The sequence below is a fragment of the Syngnathus floridae genome, chromosome 13 (assembly GCF_059516105.1).
Source record: "Syngnathus floridae isolate MCC-2025c chromosome 13, RoL_Sflo_1.0, whole genome shotgun sequence".
Lineage (NCBI taxonomy): Eukaryota > Metazoa > Chordata > Actinopteri > Syngnathiformes > Syngnathidae > Syngnathus > Syngnathus floridae.
Window position 1 is genome coordinate 2,242,174 of NC_142425.1, and position 25,262 is coordinate 2,267,435.

Consider the following 25,262-nt stretch of genomic DNA (forward strand, 5'->3'; position numbering starts at 1 on the left):
AGGTGGTGGAATCAACTCGAGTCATTCGACACAAAAGCCAACGGGCTTTGCGCTGGGAAGCGGGGCTCTTTGCCAACTAGCGGAAGCACATTCCGCACCCTATCCAGAACCGGGAACCCCTCAGCGGTGGTCCCCGGATCCAGATCTAGCTGTGCGTTGCTCTCAAATGTGGCCGCATCAAGTTTGTAAGGTGCGGAGGAAGGCATGGCCATGATAATGATGATGATGAAGACGACGAGGATGCTGATCCATTCGTTCTATTCCAAAGAGCACATATACTGTATCCATGGCAGCGTGCTGAGGGTTGCAAGTGCATGCGCTTCCGCATACACGCGTATGCGTTTCATCTCCACCAAGACCGTTTCCATGGATACAGCATGGCAAGTCTCAAGGTCCAGGATGCAAGGCAGCGCCCCTGCAGTGCTTTTGGACTTGAACGTTGAATTGCTTTCCCGCTCTAAAAGCAGTCTATTTGATCGCTTATATGGTGCCTAGACGTCTGGACTAAAACCTAGCTAAAACATGCCTACCAGTGAAAGTTTCATATAGACGTCTATCGCGTAGACCGCTATTAGACATCTATGCAGCACACGCATGTATGCGTTTCATCTCCACCAAGACCGTTTCCATGGATACAGCATGGCAAGTCTCAAGGTCCAGGATGCAAGGCAGCGCCCCTGCAGTGCTTTTGGACTTGAACGTTGAATTGCTTTCCCGCTCTAAAAGCAGTCTATTTGACCGCTTATATGGTGCCTAGACGTCTGGACTAAAACCTAGCTAAAACATGCCTACCAGTGAAAGTTTCATATAGACGTCTATCGCGTAGACCGCTATTAGACATCTATGCAGCACACGCATGTATGCGTTTCATCTCCACCAAGACCGTTTCCATGGATACAGCATGGCAAGTCTCAAGGTCCAGGATGCAAGGCAGCGCCCCTGCAGTGCTTTTGGACTTGAATGTTGAATTGCTTTTCCGGTCTAAAATCAGTCTATTTGACCGCTTATATGGTGCCTAGACGTCTAGACTAAAACCTAGCTAAAACATGCCTACCAGTGAAAGTTTCATATAGACGTCTATCGCGTAGACCGCTATTAGACATCTATGCCATAGACGCGTCTATAGCATAGCATATGCATGTGATCCTTACCTTTGTGTAGTTCCAGGATGTTGTGAAAATGCATGTGATTAGTGATGTTCCAGGGTGTGAAAATTTACATAGTTTTTAAAAACGTCATAGTTATGTTAGCTGTAGATATAAATACACCTTTTGATAATAAAATTAACCAAAATGATGATTGAACCTTTATAAAAAAAAAATTTCAAACATTATCCAACCATCTCAAACATTAATGTGCCATGTTTTTGATCATATCACGTTTAAAAAATGTAGAAATATACATAAAATATGAAAAGATGGGGGCTATTTTAATAGAACAAAACTACTACGTTGCATTATAAATATGTACATACTTCTTATGTAGGACATATAAAATAAATAAAAACCTGCTCAGCCAAACACAAGGGGGAAAATAAAATAAACATCAGTTTCTTGTGGGGTTTTAACAGCACCCCTCTGCCACTCAGCGCCTGGGAGCCTGTTTTAATTTTAAAGCCATTGCTGTTCTTGTTTTATCATCCGTGGCCACTTTGTGCGTGTCCCCAACAGCTTCTACAAAGATGAACTCAATGGACATCGGACACCACTCATTGTAGATCTTGGGATTACTCTGGAATAGAAATATGAATATAAAAAAACGACTACCTGTAAAATTGTTTTTCCTTAATGTATGTCATGTAAGTCGCACATTTCTAACACGAAGCAATCGCACAGGAACGAGCAGACAGGTTTTTTTCCCATTTACCAGTGCTAACAAAGCAGTCTTCTTGAGGGCCCTCTTTGCACAAGTCACACCACCACGCATATTGATCGTTGTCATCGACATTTGTGTGTAGAGTCTACATCAGAAAAAAAAAAAATCAACATTGAGAACAGTATTACGCCACCACATCATAAGCCTTCAATGTCGTCTTTTCTAATCTACAGTACAGATGTCAAATTAATCATACCTGTCTATGGTCTTCTTGGAAACATGCATGTCGTCAAATTAGCCCCTCCCAACACGAGACTGCTTTGCATCTGTATATAACAAATTATGAACAGTGTCTCAGAAGAGTGGAATTACTTAGGGACAAAATTGGATTGAGAACTTTTTTTCTCGTAAATCACGCTAAAATAACTGAAAAGTCAGTAACTTTGATAGTACAGCAATTAAACCAAACGGAACCCTACAGGTTCCATTTGTAAGCTGTCAAGGGGGGACCACAACATCCAAAATGTTGACAAACCGATTCCAAGCTTAGTCATTCAGTCTTGCATCCTGTTTGTCATTTATTTCCTTGGACATCATGTCAAAGGTCACCAGATCAGTCATGGGCAACCGTCCACTCTCTGTGTCACATTATGAACGAGAGTTGAGGCTCCTCAGCCTAGGGATTGCCAGAAGGGTCTCCACGATGACCTTCAGAAACTCTGAGAAAAAACAGACATAGAAATAAAATACTTACTTAAATTACTGCAGATATGACCTCTTTATATATATGACTAATGCCTAGAAAAAAAATGTTCTCACTTTTCCCTGTCATATGCGTTTCACACTCACTTCCGAGCTGTTTAAGAATGAAACAAATGTTAGCTGCAATATTTAAATGAGCCATTTTCCATCTATAAACTTTGCCCTGCCCCTCCGTGAGTTGTCACCTTATCGAGGTGGAGGGGTTTGCATGTCCCAATGATCCTAGGAGCCATGTTGTCGGGGGCTTCATGCCCCTGGTAGGGTCACCCATGGCAAAAGGGTCCTAGGTGAGGGGCCAGACAAAGCACGGCTCACAAATAAATGGACCTCGTTTTCCCTTGCCCAGACGCGGGTCACCGGGGCCCCCCTCTGGAGCCAGGCCTGGAGGTAGGGCTCGAAGGCGAGCGTCTGGTGGCCGGGCCTTCGCCCATGGGGCCTGGCTGGGCACAGCCCGAAAAGAAAACGTGGGGCCCCCTTCCCATGGGTTCACCACCTGTGGGAGGGGCCAAAGGGGTCGAGTGCAGAGTGAGCTGGGCGGCGGCCAAAGGCCTTGGCGGTCCGATCCCCGGCTGCAGAAGCTGGCTCTTGGGACATGGAATGTCACCTCTCTGGCTGGAAAAGAGCCCAAGCTGGTGTGCGAAGCAGAAAAGTTCCGACAAGACCAGGGGTCGGCAACCCAAAATGTTCAAAGAGCTATATTGACCCCAAAAGAACCCCACCATACCTGTCTGGAGCCACAAAAATCAAAAAGCTTTTTATAAGGCAACATAGACTGTCAATACATGAGTGTATGCCTACTATTAAAATAATTAAGTAGGCTACAAATAAAAGTTTAAGATCAGGGGATGTTTGAGAATATTTGTCAATTTTCGCACATGTGCTGAGTGTTGTTAGTCTCCTAAATGTTGAACAGAGGCTGTGATGTACCCCTGGATAGCCAGCGGACTTTGTTGTGCAACCAGGAGATCGGCATATTCGCTGTCAACTTCATCTAGCAATTCACGGAACTGGCGGTGGTTTAATGCTTTTGCGATTATTTTGTTCACAATATGGATGACAAGGTTCCATACCTCCATACACTCCGGTGGGAATGTTTATGCACACAGCGCCTCTTGGTGCAATGGAATACAAGCAAATTTCAATCCAATGCTTTCTGTTGTAAAGTCACAAACGTTTGCCACCCTCTCATACTCCGTCTGGAGCGACTGAAATCAGGTGGCCAGTGTATATCATTTAAACACTGCAGCACAGCCTCGCAAATGTCCTCCCCCCGTGTTTGGCCTTTGAGTGGTATCAATTTCTTCTTGCGGCCCATTAGAGTTCACGTGCCTGCATAGCAGAGCTGTCTGTTCGATATCGGTCACGTCACACGACTCATCACAGGCAATTGAGAAAGCTGGAGCTGAATTGATGTCCTTGATTTGCTGATCGGTGATATTGTTTGCCATTCAAATGACCATTTCCTTCACTGTTTTTGCAGAGAGAGGCACGTCTTTAATTTTCTGAATGATCTCGGTTTTGTTTTTGAAATCCGAAAATAGGCACTGATATTTTAACGAATGAATCCGTCATGTACTTGCCATTGGTGAATAGTTTTCCGCGCTTTATTATCTCCCGGGCTGCAACAAAACCTGCCGCACTAGTAGAGTTTTTCAGATACAATCCACTTCTTGAAACTGTTTTTTCGTTCCTCAAATTGCATCTCTCCTCTCAGTTCCAACTGGGTGATCGGCAGCAAATTTAGCATGCTTTAGCTGAAAATGTCGCTCCAAATTGCTCTTCTCGTTATATTTGACAACTTCTCATTGCAAATCAAACATTCAGGCAATCCTTCAGCATTGGCAACAAAAGCAAATAGTTGAGTCCATTCTTTCTTGAAGCCTCTGTTCTTATCAGTAATCTTTCTCTTTTTGCCTTTTGAATCCATGGCCCGTCACTCACACACCTGTTTGTTTACAACTCGCCTGTGCTAGGTCGCTTGCTATGACGCAATTTTGCGCCATTCTGAAATTCTGTACTTTTAATATATTTACAACTACATAAATTTTCTACAGCATAAGAATGTTTGTGTCATGATTACCATCTAAAAACCATATTTCAAAAAAACAAAACAAAACAAAAACATCTTTTTCCATTTTCAAGCAGTTTTGCAAGAGCTCCAGGGAGCCGCTAGGGGCGAGCCGCGGGTTGCCGACCCCTGGACTAGACATAGTCGGACTTGCCTCCACACACAGTTTGGGTACTGGTACAAGCCCTCTCGAGAGGGGTTGGACTCTCTTCCACTCTGGAGTTGCCCACGGTCAGAGGCGTTGAGCAGGTGTGGGCATACTTATTGCCCCCCGGCTGGGCGCCTGCACATTGGGGTTCACCCCGGTGAACGAGAGGGTAGCCTCCCTCGGGCCTTCGGGTGGGGGGACGGGTCATGACTGTTGTTTGTGTCTATGCACCAAACGGCGGCTCAGAGTACCTGCCCTTCTTGGAGTCCCTGGAGGAAGTACTGGAGAGCGCTCCTTCTGGGGACTCCATTGTTCTACTGGGTGACTTCAATGCTCATGTGGGCAATGACAGTGAGACCTGGAGGGGCGTGATTGGGAGGAACGGCCCCCCTGATCTGAACCCGAGCGGTGTTCTATTATTGGACTTCTGTGCTCAACACGGATTTTCTATAATGAACACCATGTTCAAGCATAAGGGTGTCCATGTGTGCACTTGGCACCAGGACACCCTAGGTCGCAGTTCGATGATCGACTTTGTAGTCGTGTCATCGGATTTGCGGCCGCGTGTTTTGGACACTCGGGTGAAGAGAGGGGCGGAGCTGTCAACTGATCACCACCTGGTGGTGGGTTGGCTCCGATGGTGGGGTAAGATGCTGGTCCGACCTGGCAGATCCAAACGCTCTGTGAGGGTCGGCTGGGAACGTCTGGCAGAATCCCCTGTCAGGAAGAGCTTCAACTCCCACCTCCGGCAGAGCTTTTCCCACGTCCCGGGGGAGGTGGGGGACATTGAGTCTGAGTGGACCATCTTCCGTGCCTCCATTGTTGAGGCAGTCGACCAGAGCTGTGGCCGTCAGGTCGTTGATGCCTGTCGTGACGGCAATCCCCGAACCCGCTGGTGGACACCGGCGGTAAGGGATGCCGTCAATCTGAAGAAGGAGTCCTATCGGGCCGTTTCTGCCTGCGGGACTCCGGAGGCAGCTGACAGGTACCGGATGGCCAAGCGGAAAGCGGCTTCGGCGGGTGCTGAGGCAAAAACCCGGGCGTGGGAGGAGTTTGTCGAGGCCATGGAGAATGATTTCCGGACGGCTTCGAGGAAATTCTGGTCCACCATCCGGTGTGTCAGGAGGGGGAAGCAGTGCACCGTCAACACTGTTTACAGTGGAGATGGCGTGCTGCTGACCTCGACTCTGTCCGTCGTGAGTCGGTGGGGAGAATACTTCAAAGACCTCCTCAATTTCACCTACACGCCTTCCATTGTGGAAGCAGGGCCTGGAGACTCTGAGGCGGACACTCCAATCTCTGAGGTCGAAGTCACTGAGGTAATTAAAAAACACTCCTCCGTGGCAAAGCCCTTGTGGTGGATGAGATCTGCCCGGAGTTCTTAAAGGCTCTGGATGTTGTGGGGCTGTCATGGCTGACACACCTCTACAACATTGCGTGGACATCGGGGACGGTGCCTCTGGATTGGCAGACTGGGGTGGTGGTTCCCCTCTTTAAGAAAGGGTACCGGAGGGTGTGTTCCAATTACAGGGGAATCACACTCCTCAGCTTCCCTGGTAAGGTCTATTCACGGGTGGTGGAGAGGAGGGTCCGTCGGGAGGTCGAACCTTGGATTCAGGAGGAGCAGTGTGGCTTTCGTCCTGGCCGTGGAACAGTGGACCAGGTCTACATCCTCGGCAGGATCCTCGAGGGGGCATGGGAGCTTGCCTAACCAGTCCACATGTGTTTTGTGGACTTGGAGAAGGCGTTCGACCGTGTCCCTCGGGAGGTTCTGTGGAGGGTGCTTCGGGAGTACTGGGTGCCGAGCCAACTGATAAGGCCTGTATCACCGATGCCAGAGTTTGGTCCGCATTTCCGGCAGTGAGTCGGATTTATTCCCAGTGAAGGTTGGACTCCGCCAAGGCTGCCCTTTGTCACCGATTCTGTTCATAATTTTTATGGACAGCATTTCTAGGCGCAGCCAAGGCGTTGAGGGGGTCCGGTTTGGGGACCTCAGCATCGCGTCTCTGCTTTTTGCAGACGACGTGGTGCTGTTGGCTTCTTCAAGCCGTGATCTCCAGCTTTCACTGGAGCGGTTCGCAATTGAGTGTGAAGCGGTCGGGATGAGGGTCAGCATCTCCAAATCTGAGTCCATGGTCCTCGGTCGGAAAAGGGTCTAATGCCCTCTCCGTATCGGGGATGAGATCCTGCCCCAAGTGGAGGAGTTCAAGTATCTAGGGGTCTTGTTCACGAGTGAGGGCAGGTTAGAGCGCGAGATCGACAGGCGGATTGGTGCAGCGTCGGCAGTAATGCGGACTCTGTACCAGTTTGTCGTGGTGAAAAGCTTAGCCAAAAGGCAAATCTCTCGATTTACCGGTCGATCTATGCTCCTACCCTCACCTATGGTCACAAGCTATGGGTCGTGACCGAAAGAACGAGATCCAGGATACAACCCCCTCCCCAGCCAGGGAGGCGGTGGGCAGAGAATACAAAACAAACTCCGGCCGAATCGGCCACTACAAGTTAGTTAAAGGCCATCTCATAGAAATGTGTCTTTAAACGTGTCTTAAATGTTTCTACTGAGGTAGTAGTTCTAATATCCATTGGTAAGGCATTCCAAAGCTCTGGAGCCCAAATAGAGAATGCTCTAGAACCTGCAGACATTTTCTTGGCCCTTGGTGTAACTAAAAGACTAGCGTTTTGCGAACGAAGGTTACGAGACGGAACATAAGGAACGACTAGGTCGACGAGATATGAAGGCGCTAAGCCATGCAGTGATTTATAGGTTAGTAGAAGAACCTTGAAGTCACATCTTAAATGGACCGGGAGCCAATGTAAGTTGGCTAATATTGGGGTAATGTGATCAAATTTTCTTGACCGTGAGAGCAGCCTCGCAGCGGCATTTTGTACTAACTGTAAACTTTTGATGCTGGACTTAGGAAGACCAGAGAATAATACATTACAGTAGTCCAGGCGCGACGTGACGAACGCATGTATAATAGTTTCCGCATCCCCGGTCGAGAGGATCGGATGAATCTTAGCAATATTACGAAGGTGAAAAAACGCAATCCTGGTTATATTCTTAATGTGTTTTTAAAAGGAGAGCGTTTGGTCAAATATTACCCCGAGATTAGTTACAGTATCACTCTGAGTGATAGTACGGTTATCTATAGTTATAGTGGTTTCCTTAAATAAGTGTTGATAACGAGTAGGACCAATTATCAACATCTCAGTTTTATCTGGGTTAAGACGAAGGAAGTTGAGAGACATCCATTGCTTGATCTCAGCAAGGCACGCCTCGAGATTACAACAGTCCCGCGGATCTGTCATCGATAATGGCATATATAATTGGGTGTCATCCGCGTAGCATTGAAAACTAATATTATATTTACGTATTATGTCCCCAAGCGGAATCATATAAATATTAAATAAAATCGGTCCGAGTACCGATCCCTGTGGGACACCACACCTAACATTATAGAGCTCAGAGGACGTATTGCCATGGACCACTCGGTGAGTCCTGTCTGATAGATAGGAATAGAACCAGCTTAGTGCTGACCCTAAGATACCAACACAACTTTTAAGACGCCCTAATAAAATATCGAAGTCTACAGTGTCAAAGGCAGCACTAAGATCGAGTAGTAACAATACAGACGACGTATTTGAATCCATAGCTATGAGGAGATCATTAGTCACTTTAGCAAGTGCTGTCTCTGTGGAATGATTAGCTCTAAAACCGGACTGAAAAGAGTCATATCGATTATTAGCGACCGTGTAATCAATAAGCTGCTGCGCTACTACTTTTTCAAAAAGTTTTGCTATGAATGGGAGGTTTGAAACTGGCCTATAATTACTGAGACAGTCCGGGTCAAGATTTGCTCGCTTAAGTAGCGGTTTAATAATAGCGGTTTTAAAGGCTGTTGGCACTATCCCAGAGGAAACAGACAGATTGATTATATTTAAGACGGACGATCCTAAAATTGGAAATAATTCTTTAAGTAGTTTGGCTGGAAGCGGGTCGAGTAAACATGTTGTTTGTTTAGCCGCACTAACCAATTTTGTAAGCATTTCAAGGGACACGCTTTTAAAATTTGAGAGGGTTATTGCATGATCCCCAGCGCTAGTAACCGGCGGAGCGATTGGAATGGTATTCTTGGTCTCGTCCCTTATGGACTCAATCTTTTGAGCAAAAAAATGTCATAAACTCGTCAGCTGAGTGGAAGGAGCTATCGGGGGTCGGCTGGCGCAGAGTTAGCTTTGCCACTGTATCAAATAGGTATTTAGGATTGTTTTTATTGAGATTAATGACTTGCGAAAAATAACGAGTTTTACAAGTGGCCGAAATGAGTTTCCTCCGCAAGGTGTCCGGGCTTACCCTTAGAGACAAGATGAGAAGCTCAGTCATCCGGGAGAGGCCCGGAATAGAGCCGCTGCTCCTCCACGTTGAGAGGAGCCAGATGATGTGGCTCGGAAATCTCATCAGGATGCCTCCTGGACGCCTCCCTGGGGAGGTGTTCCGGGCATGTCCCACCGGTAGGAGACCTCGGGGAAGACCCAGGATGCGCTGGAGAGACTATGTCTCAAAGTCAAAGTCAAAGTCAGCTTTATTGTCAATTTCTCCACATGCCAAAGACACACAAAGAAACCTAAATTTCGTTCCCCCCTATCCCACGGTGACAAGACATGGCCCACAACAGACAAACAAGTAAACAAGTATAACAACAGCGTGCTGAATAAATAATGAATAAATAACACAATAAATAAATAAATAAATAAATAAGAGGAGCAAAAAAGGAGCAAGTGCGCATACAGCAGACATTCCAGAAAATAGCGCAACAGCGCCGCACGCTACGCAGAAGGGGGTAGCGAGTTCAGGGTCCTAACAGCCTGGAGAAAGAAGCTGTTGGCGATTCTGGTGGTGCGGGAGCGCAGGCTCCTGTACCTCTTCCCAGAGGGCAGAAGGTCAAACAAAGAGTGAGCCGGGTGATTCACATCTCTCGCAATCGAGGTTGCCTTGCGGGCGAGATGGGAAGTGTAAATGTCCTTCAGGGAGGGGAGCGAAGCACCAATAATCTTACCAGCCGTATTCACTATGCGCTGCAGGGCCTTCAAGTTCTGTTCAGTGCAGTTACCACCCCAGACAGCGATGCAACTGGTGAGGACGCTCTCAGCTGGCCTGGGAACGCCTTGGGATCCCCTCGGATGGGCTGGATGAAGTGGCTGGGTAGAGGGAAGTCTGGGAGTCCCTCCCAAAGCTGCTGCCCCCGTGGCCCGACCAGCGGAAGAAGATGGATTGTTGGATGGATGGAACTTTGCCCTGTTCGAAAAAAAATATGTCTGTCCTTTTAAATGTGGTGCAATTTAATTTGGCTGTTGTACATATCCAATAACGTTTTAAAATAGTTCTGTGTAGAAATAAAATTGCTTGTTCTACATGTTATCCAAATGATGGTAAATCTGGGTAAACCTGGGTTTTATTTTGTACTTTGACATCCGCCCCCGTTTCTGGAGTGTGAAAGACAAGGCAATGACATATCATAAATGCAAGTTCGATATTGAAGATTGCAATTACAACATACACTTTCTGCATATGCTCGACAGTAGCTAAACATTTACTAAGTACATTCAAACCACCAATAACATCAATTTCCAAAGATAACACAAGGCAGTTGTGATTACTTCTACAATCAAGAATAATTCTATAATCAACCTGTATATTGTGGAGTCCGGTCAGTTTTTAAATACAGATGCTCCACAGGCTTGGAGTCTGTGTTGTTAAAGAGGAAAAAGAACTTGTCTTATTTGACAATTCACCCATTAACCGCTGTTAATCACATTACACAATGAAATTTTAACTTTTGAAGTGCTTTGCCTTAGAGTTCCAAGCCCTGTTGAGCGTAAAACAAAGTTCAGTGCACATTTTAATGACATCAGAAGATGAAAACCTCCATTTTCACGTACCACTCCTTGAGCTAAATCTGGAGTCACAAATCACCACATGGGTAAAAAAGTGAAATTACATTTTTGCCATGGCATCAGAAGATCTCAAATTTGTGATCTACACTTGTTTGATCATGTATTTTTTTATAATAGCATGCCGATTTTTTAAAGCGAGCTGCTGACATCTGCAAACACAATGCCATTATTTTCATTTGTTTTGAATTCACATATGAATTGTAAATGCATGCAGCATAAGGTCTTGTCAAAAATAACATTTGCTTTTTAAATGTAGGCTACTCATACAGTTTTAAACTTTAAAAAATAAACTATTCACATAAGAAAACCACTACATACATTATGCATCGACATGAAACAAACTTTTTGGAATTTGAAGCAAATTCACTTTAGCTACCATTAACGTTTGTGTCAGAATCTCTTGTCTTCCAAATTGTTAAAACTTAAACAACTAATCATGTAGCGAATTATGGGAAAACGAAGTACAAGCTAGTAGGCAAGCTACAACTTAAGTCCAAGCTTGATTGATAATGAAATGGACAAACTATGCAGGACAAAACAACAACTTGTTGGATTTGGTTCACAATTTAGGAAGCGCACTATTCGTGCCTCACTGCAAAAGCCAGAGCCAATCATCTGTTATCCAATTTACTCCCTGCGTGTTCGTTGTCTTTTGCAATGTAAAGAAAAGACTGAGACACCGAAACAAAATTTAGACTTACACAGGTTGGTTGAGTTCAATCACAATTCTTGTTAAGAAAGCTCTGTTTTCAGGAAAGTACAATACAGCGCTGGGCCTTTTGTGCGACCATGCTCAAGAGCAGAAAGTCTCCATTCAGAAAAGGCAACGTTCAAGGTTCTTTGGTCAGCTTATATTCAGTTGCACATGCCGGTGTGGGCCGAGTTTGATGGGTGATGAGTCTTTGGGGTGGGGCAAGTTCGCAGGAGAGTTTGATTCCATGGGAGTGGGTGCTGGTTCGGTGAGAGCTGGTTCCGTGGTGTTGGGTGCTGATTGTGGGCGATTCGATGTGTGTGGGGGCTGCTGTTTTCCGTTTCGTCTTTCGGCCTTGGCGATCATCTTTGGCCGGGTTCTTGGCTGCCTCCCTCTGGCACCTGCTGGTTTTATCTCCAAGTGACCTTCCTGTAAACATTCTCCTCCATTCTTGCACATACACTGTCGCACCTCGTACATTCATCATCCTTCCACTTTTGTCATTTTGTACGTACTTATGTGAAGTTTTGTGTGTGACATCATCAATTCGTTAATGTTCCCTCACAAATTAATAATGTACGTACCCTTGATGTCTATTGTTTGTAAATGAGGTAGGGGTCATAAAATTGATGGCCTTTTATGGCGCCATAAATCGGCGCCATTTTGGACTGGGGGGCATGTGCGCCAGCCAGTCTGGCAGGTGCCAAGATAGCGTCAGTCGAGACGGCGCCATCTTTGGCTGTCGCCATTTTGGTTTGCTGGCGCCATTTTTGGATGGGGACATGTATAGGGCCTGTATTTTTGTGAAACAAACCAAAGAAGTGATACACCTGAGCTAGATTTGCTATCAACCAGTGCATCTAGGGGTCAAGGGGGGAGTTTTGTTGAAAAAAGGGGGGTCAAAGGGGGAGTTTTGTTGAAAAAAAGGCATCTGATGGAAATAGTCAAGGTGTTGCTGCATCTAATTTGACATACAATAGCTTTTGGGGCCTCCAAGTTGTCTGTGTAACTTTGTTGAAAAAGGCATCTAATTTGACATACAATAGCTTGTAGGGGCACCGCTCGTTGAGTCAGGAGAGTTAACATTATTGGCTCCGAGTTGTCTGCGTGTAACTTTGTTGAAAAAGACATCTGAAGGAGAAAGTTTAACATACAATAGTTTGAGCTGAGGTCGAGTCATTAAAGCGTCGTCAATATGCTGACAAAGTTATCTGAAAGAAAGAGACTGGCTGTTGGGATCATTTAATTTTGGAGGGAGACAGATGAAGACCTCTGAAGGCCTTATATTTCAGTATATTTAATATGCTTCCAGCATATTTCGTATGTTACAATTTGTTTAGTTTTTATGAAAGTTGCCCAAGTTAAAAACATGTCCTGACTAAAAACACGTGATACACAGAGCTGTGGTTTGAGAGAGGGGGTGGACCCGCTGCAGCTATATTACGACAGAGTATCGAGCGGCTAGTTCACAGAAAAGAGCTAAGCTAAAGCTTTGGTGTTAAACTGCAAACCTGAAGCTCAAATCATGATAGCAGAAACACCGGTCAGTATTCATCTTTGCCGTAAAGGCCCTGATGGCTTGTTAGATGCACCTAGGAAGAAACATATGTATCTTAAGTGTATGCAACAGCCTCCTACAGAAAAACTTGAGCAGAACTGGTATCTAACACCGGTGACTCTGTGGAGATTTAAATTTTTTTATGAGGTCGGTGAGCTATCTTTCTTCATGAGAAACCAAGGGGGCTCTGGACCAAACAACGACTGTGAGCCAGCCAGCACGTTGAACTCAAATGACTGGGGTGTTTTAAATCAACTCCTGCCCGAGGTTTTGCCTGAATATCTCGATGGATACGGATTAGAAGGTGAGCTGAATGTAACATGGATTTCAAGAATTACAGCCAGCGAAAGATGTTTTTTCCGGCTTAAAGTTTCTCCTGAAACTGTTGATGGGACAGAAGATGGAGAGCTCATCGATCTACTGTATCTGACGCTAGAAGTGTTTAATGGCGAATGTGGAGTTTTTCAAACAATAGTGAATGTACCATTAACAGAATGGTATAAACGAATGCAAGCATTTGGTGACAGTATTACGGGACTCTTTTTATCTAGCCGTGTCTGGACAAACATCGGAGTGAAACGTAAACTGACTTTAGATTAACCCTTACTAAAAAATAACTTTAAACTCCCCCCACCCTTGCCCTACTCACACCTCTTCAGTACAAACTTTCCTAGTCCCCCCCGTTTTTTTTTTTTACCTCCTGTTACAGAATTCCTGGGGGTGTACATCAGTGAGGACCTCTCCTGGTCCGCAAACACCTCGTCACTGGCAAAGAAAGCTCAGCGCCGCCTGTACTTCCTGCGGAAGCTCAGGCGTGCATGTGCTCCTCAGGCAGTCCTGTCTACATTCTACCGTGGCACCATTGAGAGCGTCCTCACCAGTTGCATCGCTGTCTGGGGTGGTAACTGCACTGAACAGAACTTGAAGGCCCTGCAGTGCATAGTGAATACGGCTGGTAAGATTAATGGTGCTTCGCTCCCCTCCCTGAAAGACATTTACACCTCCCATCTCGCCCGCAAGGCGACCTCGATTGCCAGAGATGTGAGTCACCCGGCTCACTCTTTGTTTGACCTTCTGCCCTCTGGGAAGAGGTACAGGAGCCTGCGCTCCCGCACCACCAGACTCGCCAAAAGCTTCTTTCTCCAGGCTGTTAGGGCCCTGAACTCGCTACCCCCTTCTGCGTAGCGTGCGGCACTGTTGCGCTATTTTCGGGAATGTCTGCTGTACGCGCACTTGCTCCTTTTTTTTTTCTGCTCCACTTATTTATTTATTTATTGTTGTGTTATTTATTCATTATTTATTCAGCACGCTTTTGTTATACTTGTTTACTTGTTTGTCTGTTGTGAGCCATGTCTTGTCACCGTGGGATCGGGGGGAACGAAATTTCGGTTTCTTTGTGTGTCTTTGGCATGTGGAGAAATTGACAATAAAGCTGACTTTGACTTTGAGAAAGGTGGGGCTATAGTCACTAGCATACCTATCTAAAATGTATAAGAAGGGGCTTTCGGGTTCACCCTTCATACCACCAAGAGACCGCTCGACACGTCAGAGAAAGAAGATGGCTCAAAAAAGACCCGCCAGACGACTTTTACTAAGTTTTGCACCTGTGGAGAACGGGACGGTAGAAAAGATTTCCAGAGGTGTGCAAACTGTACCGCGCTGTACAATCACACTCTAGTCCAGCCCTGACAACTCTGGCACAGCGCAAAGCCAGGCCGGCACAGCTTTCATCGCAGCTCCACGACCAGACGCCCCGCCAGAGGGGTCGAGATCACCGGCCGCTACAACGTGGTCAGCACCAGAGGGGTTTGACGTCTTGCCGATGCCCACACCCGAACCGAGCGTCACAACGTCACAAACAGCTAAGCGGGCGAGCGATCTCTTATCACCGGTGCTACAGCTACCGTCTCTGGACTACGCAGATCAGCGGTTCGCGCGTCTCTTTGGAGCTTCGTCATCAGCCTTCGATGTGTTTGAGAGTCCTGAGACCCTACAGGCGACCCCGGGGTACAGCAGCGAGAGCCGCTTAGAAAACGGGATGGACCCACATTGGTCCTCGTCTCGAGCCATCGACCTGTTTGACGACGCATGCGCGCATTACCCTGAAAACGGTATGGATTTGCCCAGCTTATCTGCCGCTGACATTGCCCACATACTTAATACAGAGACCGAGGCCAGGGTAGCCGATGATTTTGGCCGTGGATGACACAATCGTTGTCGACTACCCCTCACCCACCGCTGGGGACAACATTCCGACGCAGGACTCCCCACTGATCGACATGGACTTTGAACTAATACCACCGCTGACATCAACGCCAGCCCGAATCAGCACACAGCCAGATGAATATGCTATGAAGTTAGAACCCCTTTCATGGCTGGTGGTGGAAGATTACGTACGTGTGAAACTAATGGTCGCTCATCTTTTGTACGATGCCTTAATTAAACATGCAAAAATGAAATGTGACGGGTGTACCCTTGACGATCTTAGCCAGTTGCATCACACGTGCCTGTTTATTGAGGACCGCTGCTTTTATTTCTATGCAAATTATGAAACAGTGACGGCCGAGTTGTGTAATGCTAACTTCCTCCATACTTTATCGACCATGCTTTTCTATTTTAAGACAGCGGGCTCTCTTTTCAACATCCGCAACACGGCTGCTGCCGTTTTGCACGACCTCGCACATGGATGCAAGGTCTTTGCGCGTCTCCATTTGATAAAACAAGAATTTAGTGGCATTGTGTTGTTGAGTAATAGTGAAGTCGAACTATTATTTAGAACCTTTGGAAAGACACAATGGGAAATATTGTGAGAAAAAAGTGGGCCCAGTTGGTGACTGTTCTAACATTGTTTATAGACTGTATTAAATACCATTTGCCAAATGATATAACCGGGGAGCTAAAGAAATTTAAAACCCTAATTGAGTCCAAAGTAGCACCACCTGTGTTATTTTCATTCATGCGTTATGTTAAACCGTAGGAGCTGTAGAAAAACAATTTTTTTTACCATGTTTTTTTTATTTTTACTGCTGTGTGTTTTATACGTTTTTTCTACTCATTAGTAATGTTTTTAACAACAAGCTGAATTTTCTTTTTTGTAATAAACTATTGTGACCAACAAAGTGATTGTTTTTCTGTGTTTATTCAATTTAAAATCACAAAATATCATACCTGTTTGCTTCATTAACCGCGTCACACTCCGATATCCTGCAGACCACATCTAACAATGGGTGGGGAGAGATGTCTTGAAAAGCTCTATTATAATGCTAAAAATCCAGCTAGTTTCGGGGGAGAGGCACGCTTACACAGAACAGCGGCTGTTAGCTGTAAAAACACTAACATTAAAAAAGTGAAAGCTTTTTTATCCGATCAAGATGCTTATACTTTACACAAACCAGCCAGAATAACTTTTTGTTTGAGGTCCTATGAGACAATTTCAAGCAGATTTATGCGATATGCAATCATTAGCACGCTACAATGATGGATATAAATATTTACTAACCGTGATCGATATTTTCTCGAAACATGCATATGTACGAGTTTTGAAAGCTAAAACAGGTATGCAGGTCACCAAAGCATTTAAATATGTCTTATCAGTTAGCGGCATACCACTACGGCTCCAGACAGTTAAGGGGAAAGAATTTTTTAACTAACATTTCCAGAAATTAATGAGACAGCACAATATTATACATTTTGCAACGTCTTCCGATACAAAAGCGCAAACAGTTGAACAATTCAACAAAACATTAAAGGCACGCATGTGGAGGTATTTCACAGCTAAGAACACACAACGATACGTCAATATACTTCAGGATTTTGTTGTCAGCTATAATGACAGTTTTCATACTAGTATAAAAATGACACCAAATGCCGTGAACGAGGATAATAAAGATATTGTTTTCACCAACCTGTATGCAAACAATCCTTTCCACCAGGGGGACAAGTTCCGTTTCGCTCCAGGTGAAACTGTGCGGCTTTCCAAACTAAGAGGCGTTTTTGAGAAGGGTTATTTGCAAAGTTACACGGACGAAGTATTCAGAATAACACAACGTCTCCATCGCGTACCCCCCGTCTACAAAATATCGGACTTGGACGGTATGCCTATAGACGGCAGCTTTTATGAAGCGGAATTACAAAAGGTAAAAATAAAAAAAATAAAAATTTTCCGCATACAGAAAATTCTTAAATCACACACCGTGTCAGGCAGACGCGAGTTCCTCGTCCACTGGGTCGGCTGGCCAGCCAAATTCCACAGTTGGGTACCCGCAAAGAGCGTTAAAGACTTTTGACGTTCGATAAAACGGTCATTCTGTGAAAATTACAAGATGGGTGAAGGCCAGAGAGAATTCTACGTAACATTAGCGTCAAATGCTAGTATGCACATTTTCAGTTAAAATACCCTTTCAGAATTTAAAGTGGAATTAGCGCAACATATTGTTTTAAAAGGTTCATGGGAGGTCGGATTATGTGAAATTTCATACATCAACTCAATTTCTGACGTTCCTGAGAAAAAACTGAATTTCTATCTCAAACACCCGAAGTTTTCTGCTCACAGAGGCGACGTGTTCCAAGATGATTCAGAAGTTCGACATATGTTGAAAGTTCGAGGAGGCGTTTATAACGATCATGACTCATTGGCTTCGGAAATTCAAACTCTATTAACTAAAGCAAGTAAGAAAAAGATTGATGTGCAATTTGATCAACATACGTAAGCAGAGGTTCTTGTTTTCGGGCGAAGAAGGTTTGAGAATTCTGTTCAAGAGCCCTCTAGCGTACATTGTTGGAATGAACCATGAACATTGGCTCTCGCTCAGACCCGAAGGCGTAAACGGACAGCATCTGGCCGACAGACGAGCCAGATCATATTTCATATTTGTCTACAGTGACGTCATAGATCATCAGACAGTAGGCGACGCCTACGCTCCGATCTCTTCCCATTGAAGGGGAATACGGTGATGTTACAAACAAGACTTTTAATCCTGTATACTATTTAGACGTGTGCAGAAGCCATATCGAAACCATTTCGATTTACCTACAAACAGACCAGAACAATCCATTAGAATTTGAATACGGGAAAGTTATTCTCATTCTGCATTTTAGATCAAAATAATAAAAAATAATGGTGACGTCAACCACGCATCCCGACCTGTATCGTTTTGTCAATTATTACGAAACACAAGTAGCGGGGGCATTTCAGGGGTTCCAACGAAGCCCCATTCAATATGGGCGCGGTCTGGGCTCTATTTTTGCAAAACTCTTCCGCTTCGTGGTGCCGATGTTCAAAAACGGCTTTAACTTGGCGAAGCCACACCTTCAAGCCGCTGCTAAAAACATAGCAACGGATGTAGCAGGGCGGGTCATAGAGAGGATTCACCGAAAACCAGAAACCACTCAAGAAGGTTCCGGGCTTGCTGCTTTATCACGCCGAGGGCTGCACCCTGGTGGGCAGAGAAAAAGGAGCGTTAAAAGAAAAAGGCGCTCGGCCGATCTCAGATTAGTTGTCAAGAAAAGGTGGAGGAGATGCAAGACATGGCCCTTCTACATTTTAAATCCCAAGAGGGAACGCTATCAAGTCTCGACATTTTCTGTCCTCCCATGACGCAACTCTCCATCGAAGACAGTTCTTATGTGGAATTCCTCCCTTTATCCGCCATTGTGGACCAGGGTCCAATCGAATTTTTTATACCCGGGGATGGCTCAAAATATTTAGATTTATCCGACACGTTACTACACCTGTGTTTAAAGGTCATGCGTAGAGATGGAACTAATTTACCGCCACAAGAGCAAGTTGGCATTGTGCATTTCCCGATAAACACAATTTTTAGTCACTTGGATGTTTCGCTGGGCGGGCTGCTAATTTCACAATCTAGCGCCACATACGCCTATCGGTCCATCATTGAGTTATTGTTAAACTTTTCAAACAATTCTTTGGAGTCACAATTCACAGCAGGAATGTTCACTAAAGAAACAAGGGGGCCTATGGATTCTATCGCTTTCGAAGGGGGCGGGGCCAACGAGGGGTTAGTTCGACACGCACAGCAGATAGCAGGGTCACGTGAATTCCACCTAACGGGACCGCTTCATGGAGATATTTTCTTTTCTGAACGCCATCTATTGAATAATGTGGATCTGCGCCCGAAGTTAAATAGAGCTCCTGATGATTTCTGTCTCATGAGCGCTCCAAACAGCGATTCGTGTCTCAAGATACTAGGAGCATCACTGTTTGTGAAAAAAGTAACAGTCTCACCGGCCGTAGCAGTAGGCCATCCCGCAGCTTTACAGTTAGGTAACGCATTGTATCCATTAACCAGAATCAATATGAAGACATTCTCCATACCTCAAAACTCGCGGATTTGTCATCAAGACAATCTCTTTCTCGGACATATCCCTAAACAAATTGTATTAGCTATGGTAAATCATAACAGCTTCATGGGGCGGAGAGATTTAAATCCGTTTAATTTTTTGCATCATAACAGAGAGTAATTGGCTCTTAGCCATGAAGGTCGACAAATACTTGAAAAAAGCTTTTCGGCCCAATTTCGAAGCTGGGATATGTACATAATTTTTTCATAATTTACACACAGCAACAGGGCGTTTTTTGAAAGATTTACCTTTTTGCATTGATCAACAGGATTTTAGTCAAGGATACTCACTTTTTGTTTTCAATTTAAGTCAGGCAGATGACTCTGGGGCTTTGTTACCCGTAAATAACGGTGTTTTAAGACTAGATTTGTGTTTCGGTACGCCGCTACCGCCCACAGCCACTCTTATTGTATACGCAGCTTATGATTCCCTTATTGAGATTAATGCCAAGAGGGAAGTATTGATGGACTATTATTAATGCTATGAACGGTTGATTATGACTCGGATGCAAAGAGCGTTGTTTGGAGGTGTTTATGCATCGGACGAGTTAGCTAACGTCAAAGACTCCTCGACACTACATTGTGAACACGCATCCGAGGCATCTACCGGGTCTATCTATAGCAGGGGTCACCAACACGGTGCCCGCGGGCACCAGGTCGCCCGTGAGGACCGCATGAGTCGCCCGCAGGACTGTTCTAAAATTAGCTCAAATAGCGGCACTTGTCAGTGAGCTGCATCTATTTATTTTAAAGTCAAACCTCGGTTTTAGAACGTCCCGGTTCTCGAACAAATCGGAATTCGAACAAAAAATTCGAGATTTTTTTGCTTCGGTTGTCGAACAAAATTCGGAGGTCGAATCTCGCGAGAGGAGCCGGGAGGACCCGAGAAAACCCGACCGCACGGCCCGGATGCCGACTGACTCCGTTGTTATTGTATTTTCGTTACTTTGAGGATTGTATTAACCCCTAATCATGCCTCCAAAGAAAGCAAGTGGGAGCAGCCATCCTAAAACACAAAGACGCTCTTAAAGCAATGCGACAATGAGCGCCCAGCGCGCTGCTGTTGCGCGATCGGACGAAATTAAGCTCCCTGCGCACTGAGGTCCACTTAAATTTTGGAAAGTACATCAGGACTTTAAAAATATTTTCTAAATTTTAGCGACGGATCTGTCACAATAATGCGACCAGCGCGGTGCAGTTGCGCGGTTGGCGACTTGCGACTGTTGCGCGTTCGGCGGTGCGCTGCAGTTGCGCGATCGGACAAAATTAAGCTCCCTGCGCACTTAGGTCCACTTAAATTTTGGAAAGTACATAAGGACTTTAAAGATATTTTCTAAATTTTAGCGACGGCTCTGTCACAATAATGCGACCAGCGCGGTGCAGTTGCGCGGTGGGCGACGCGCTACGGTTGCGCGTTCGGCGGTGCGCTGAAGTTGCGCGATCGGACAAATATGCGCAAATGAAATAATGCTTAAAAAAGGCGGGGGTGGGTTTGTCTTGAAACGGATAACATTTTTTCCATTATTTGTAATGGGAAAAGTAGATTCGGAATTCGACCGATTCGCTTCTCGAACCGCCTTCTGGAACGGATTGTGGTCAAAAACCAAGGTTTGACTGTATTTTTGCTTTTCTTGTTAAAATCACACATGTGAACTGGAAATGACAATAATAACACAGTGAAAGCCAAATTGAGCAAATTGGCTATTTCAGAAGTGTGTGTCAAACTGGTAGCCCTTTGCCTTAATCAGTACCCAGGAAGTAGCTCTTGGTTTAAGAAAGGTTGGTGACCCCTGATCTATAGTATCTATCGTCTAATAACTAACCCATTTTACGACCGGCGATGTCTTCTTTCTTTTTCTTTTATTTATCACGCTTACATCTTTGGCGTGAGAAACATCTTCATTCGTAGCGTATTTTAAACGTTTAAAATCTGCACGAGCCAAGGGATTCGAGATACTTGTTTCCGGTAGGTTGAGCTGTGCTAGTGTACGGAGAAATTCGGTCCAACCTACCGGTTGGCCGGTTAGTTTCGTCCTACTCACACATAGATGTCTCAACAAATCGCTCATATGTGAGCCTTTGAAAGTTTTTCCTCTGAAAATAAATTCACTTCATGGCGTCCAGCTTACATCTTCTGCCGATAATCTTTTCAAGATTCAAGAGATTCAAGATTCAAGAGTTTTTTTATTCGCCATGTTTGAAAACTCCAGCTAGGGCAAATGAGAAACCTTGAGAAGAGACCACAGATGGGAGGGTCCCTCTTCTAGGATGACCAGGCTGCAATGGATGCAGAGAGGACACATAGTACAAACAGTGTAGACAAAAAAGGTGTGGAAAGCGGGGTGTTATTGCACAGTAATGACTCTGAGACTCTAAGAGTGGTGTGAGTTCATCAGAGCGACAGCCTGGGGGAAGAAGCTGTCTCTGTGTCTGCTGGTTTTAGTGTACAGAGCTCTATAACGGCGTCCGGAGGGGAGTAGTTCAAACAGGCTGCAACCTGGGTGCGAAGGGTCTGTTGAGATGTTACTTGCACGTTTCCTGGTCCTGGACAGGTACAAGTCTTGGATAGATGGGAGGTTGATTCCAATTATCTTTTCTGCAGTCCTTATTGTCCGTTGCAGTCTGTGCTTGTCTTGTTTGGAGGCCGATCCAAACTAGACAGTGATGGAGGTGCAGCGGACAAACATCATGTTCATTGCATAAATTTAAAAAATGTCATTGTCTGAAACATTGTTAATGTTTTATGAAAATGTCTTTTATTCAATGAACATTGTTAAAGAGAGTTACAGAGTCATGCGTTTTTTTTCAGTAACAACAATATAGTATCTATCGTCTAATAACTAACCCATTTTACGACCGGCGATGTCTTCTTTCTTTTTCTTTTATTTATCACGCTTACATCTTTGGCGTGAGAAACATCTTCATTCGTAGCGTATTTTAAACGTTTAAAATCTGCACGAGCCAAGGGATTCGAGATACTTGTTTCCGGTAGGTTGAGCTGTGCTAGTGTACGGAGAAGGTCTTTAGCAGCTCCCGCGGCAGGTTGAACTTCTTCAGCTGTCTCAGGAAGTACAGCCTCTGCTGGGCCTTCTTCCGGACAGAATCTATGTGGCCGGTCCATTTCAGGTCCCGAGAGATTGTGGTTCCCAGGAACTTGAAGGTGTCTGATGAGAGAATAGTATTACTGCGGATAGTGAGGGGTGAAAGTGGTGAAGTGCCTCACCTGAAGTCCACTGTCATCTCCACGGTCTTGAGCGGGTTCAGGTCCAGGTGGTTTCGGCTGCACCAGTGGACCAGCCGCTCCACCTCCTGTCTGTACGCAGTCTCATCACCGTTCTGGATCAGTCCGATGATCGTCTGCATACTTCAGGACCTTCACAGAAGAGTCACTTGCGGAGAAATCGTTGGTGTAGAGGGAGAAGAGCAGTGGGGAGAGGACGCACCCCTGAGGGGCTCCAGTATTGGTGGTCAGGGTGTCAGTTGTGATGCTCCCCAGCCTCACACGCTGTCTCCTGTTGGTCAGGAAGCTGGTGATCCACTGACAGGTGGAGGCAGGCACCGCGAGCTGGATGAGCTTCTGTTGGAGGATGTCAGGAGCGATGGTGTTGAACGCTGAGCTGAAGTCCACAAACAGGATCCTGGCGTACTTTCCTGGGGTGTCCAGGTGTTGCAGGATGTAGTGCAGTCCCATGTTGACCGCATCATCCACCGACCTGTTTGCCCGGTAGGCAAACTGGAGGGGGTCCAGCAGGGGGCCCGTGACATCCTTCAGGTGGTTCAGCACTAACCTCTCGAAAGATTTCATGACCACAGATGTCAGTGCAACAGGTCTATAGTTATTCAGACCTGTGATGGCAGGCTTCTTGGCCACTGGAATGATGGTGGAGCTCTTGAAGCACGAGGGCACCTCACACAGCTCCAGGGAACGGTTGAAGATCCGTGCAAAGGTGGGCGCCAGCTGCTCAGCGCAGACTTTCAAGCAGGAGGGTGACACGCCGTCTGGGTCCGGTGCCTTCCTGATCTTTTGTCTCCGGAACATCTGGCGCACTTCCTCCTCGTGAATCTGGAGTGCGGGCGCGGCCTCTGCAAGAGAGAGAGTCGTGACCACGGTGATGGAGGTGTGGACAGAGCAGTTGTGGGGGGAGTTGAGTATGTGGATTGTGCTGCAGGAGGTCCCGTTGTGTGGGAGGACCGATCAAACCTGCAGTAGAACCTGTTTAGCTGGTTAGCGAGCCTTGGGCTCTCCACAGGACGGGTGGTTCGTTTCTTGAAGCCCGTGATGCTCTGCAGGCCTTTCCACACTGTTGAGCGATCAGGATTGGCAGAGAGGTGTCTCTCCAGGCTCTCCCCGTAACACCTCCTGGCTTTCCTGACCTCTCGGTTCAGTGTGTTTCTGGTCTGCTTGAACAGGTCCCGGTTGCCGCTCCTGTAGGCCTCCTCCTTGACTTTGCGCAGCCTCCTAAGGTTTGGTGTAAACCAAGGTTTGTCGTTGTTGTACGTGCAGAAGGTCTTAGTCTGCACACACAGATCCTCACAAAAACTGATGTATGATGTGACAGTGTCAGTGAGTTCATGCAAGTCTGAATTTGCAGCTTCAAAAACTCTCCAATCGGTGCAGTCAAAGCAGGCTTGGAGGTCCTGCCTTGACTCCACTGTCCACTTTCTTACAGTCCTCACCACAGGCTTAGAAGTTTTTAGTTTCTGTCTGTAGGCAGGGATCAGATGAACTAGACAGTGGTCCGAGAGTCCTAAAGCTGCACGAGCCACAGAGTGGTATGCATCCTTAATTACGGTGTAGCAGTGGTCCAGTGTCTGTGCCCCTCTGGTGGGACACGTTATGTGCTGTCTGTATCTGGGGAGTTCGTGTGCGAGGTTCGCCCTGTTAAGATCACCCAGAACAATGATTAGTGAATTTGGTAGAAGTTTCTCCATGTCTGTCACCTGGTCAGCCAGCATCTGCGTGGCTTCACTCGCACGTGCGTGTGGTGGAATGTAAACAGCCGCCATGACGATCGAGGAGAACTCCCGTGGTGAATAGAACGGCCGGCAGTTTATGAAAAGTATTTCTAGGAGAGGGCTGCAAAACTCTTTCGAAACCATGACATCGGTACACCAACGTTCATTAATGTAGAAACAGAGACCACCTCCCTTTGATTTTCCGGAGAGCTCCGCGCTGCGATCTGCACGCGTTGGCCGAAACCCAGCTAACTCCATGGCGTGGTGGGGGGTTCGTTCGCTAAGCCACGTTTCAACAAAACACAGCGCGGCGGATCTGCTGAAGTCCGTGTTCCTTGAAGTGAGGGGCAGCAGTTCGTCCATCTTGTTCGCCAGGGAGCGGACATTCGCCAGATGAATTGACGGTAGGGCAGAACGGAACCCTCTCTGCCTCAGCTTTACGAGGGCTCCGGCTCGTTTTCCGCGTCGCCGCCGTCGCGCTAGCTTGTATAGCACCTCCGCTCCGGCTAAAATCTCCGACAAACAGTCTGAATCAGAGAGAACAGGAGAGAAAATACCAGAAGAAGACTGACCGATGTTTAACAGTGCTTCTCTAGTAAAAGTGATCCGGGATGGACAGCAGAAGACACAGAAAACACACAAAATAAGACAAAGAAACAGAGAGCGACTCACCGTGGCAGCCATCCGCGGCGCCATCAGATGACGGCATCTATTTCAACACATAGGTGGCGTTCAGAATATCCCCCCATTGTTCACCTGTCATCTCATCTGTCGTCTTTCTTTCACCCTCCTCATTGGCTCTGTTAGAGATTCGCTCACTCCAACTTATTTTGCAAGAACCACACGGGAGACAAGTAAGTCCTTTTAGACACCTGCAGGTGGATAGTCCATTCGTCGCTGTGCGTACAGCGATGATCGAATGGAGGTCTGACTCTCGGCTCCTGCAAGAG

General features: G+C 46.1%; 1 protein-coding gene across 5 annotated transcripts in view; it reads left to right on the top strand.

Moving 5' to 3' along the window:
* Positions 1-25,262, top strand: part of misp (mitotic spindle positioning) — a 58,760-nt gene that overhangs the window by 10,682 nt on the left and 22,816 nt on the right. The window contains exon 4 of one of the 5 annotated variants that reach the window (XM_088393201.1): positions 9,876-10,207. The exons of 2 other annotated variants lie outside the window; for them this stretch is intronic. In XM_088393201.1, the coding sequence (XP_088249327.1) occupies positions 9,876-10,121 (246 nt within the window). In that variant the 3' untranslated portion in view covers positions 10,122-10,207. Of the gene's footprint in view, positions 1-2; positions 1,297-9,875; positions 10,208-13,706; positions 16,254-25,262 lie in introns of those variants that run through there. 2 more of the 5 variants (XM_088393202.1, XM_088393205.1) reach the window with 2 other exon arrangements.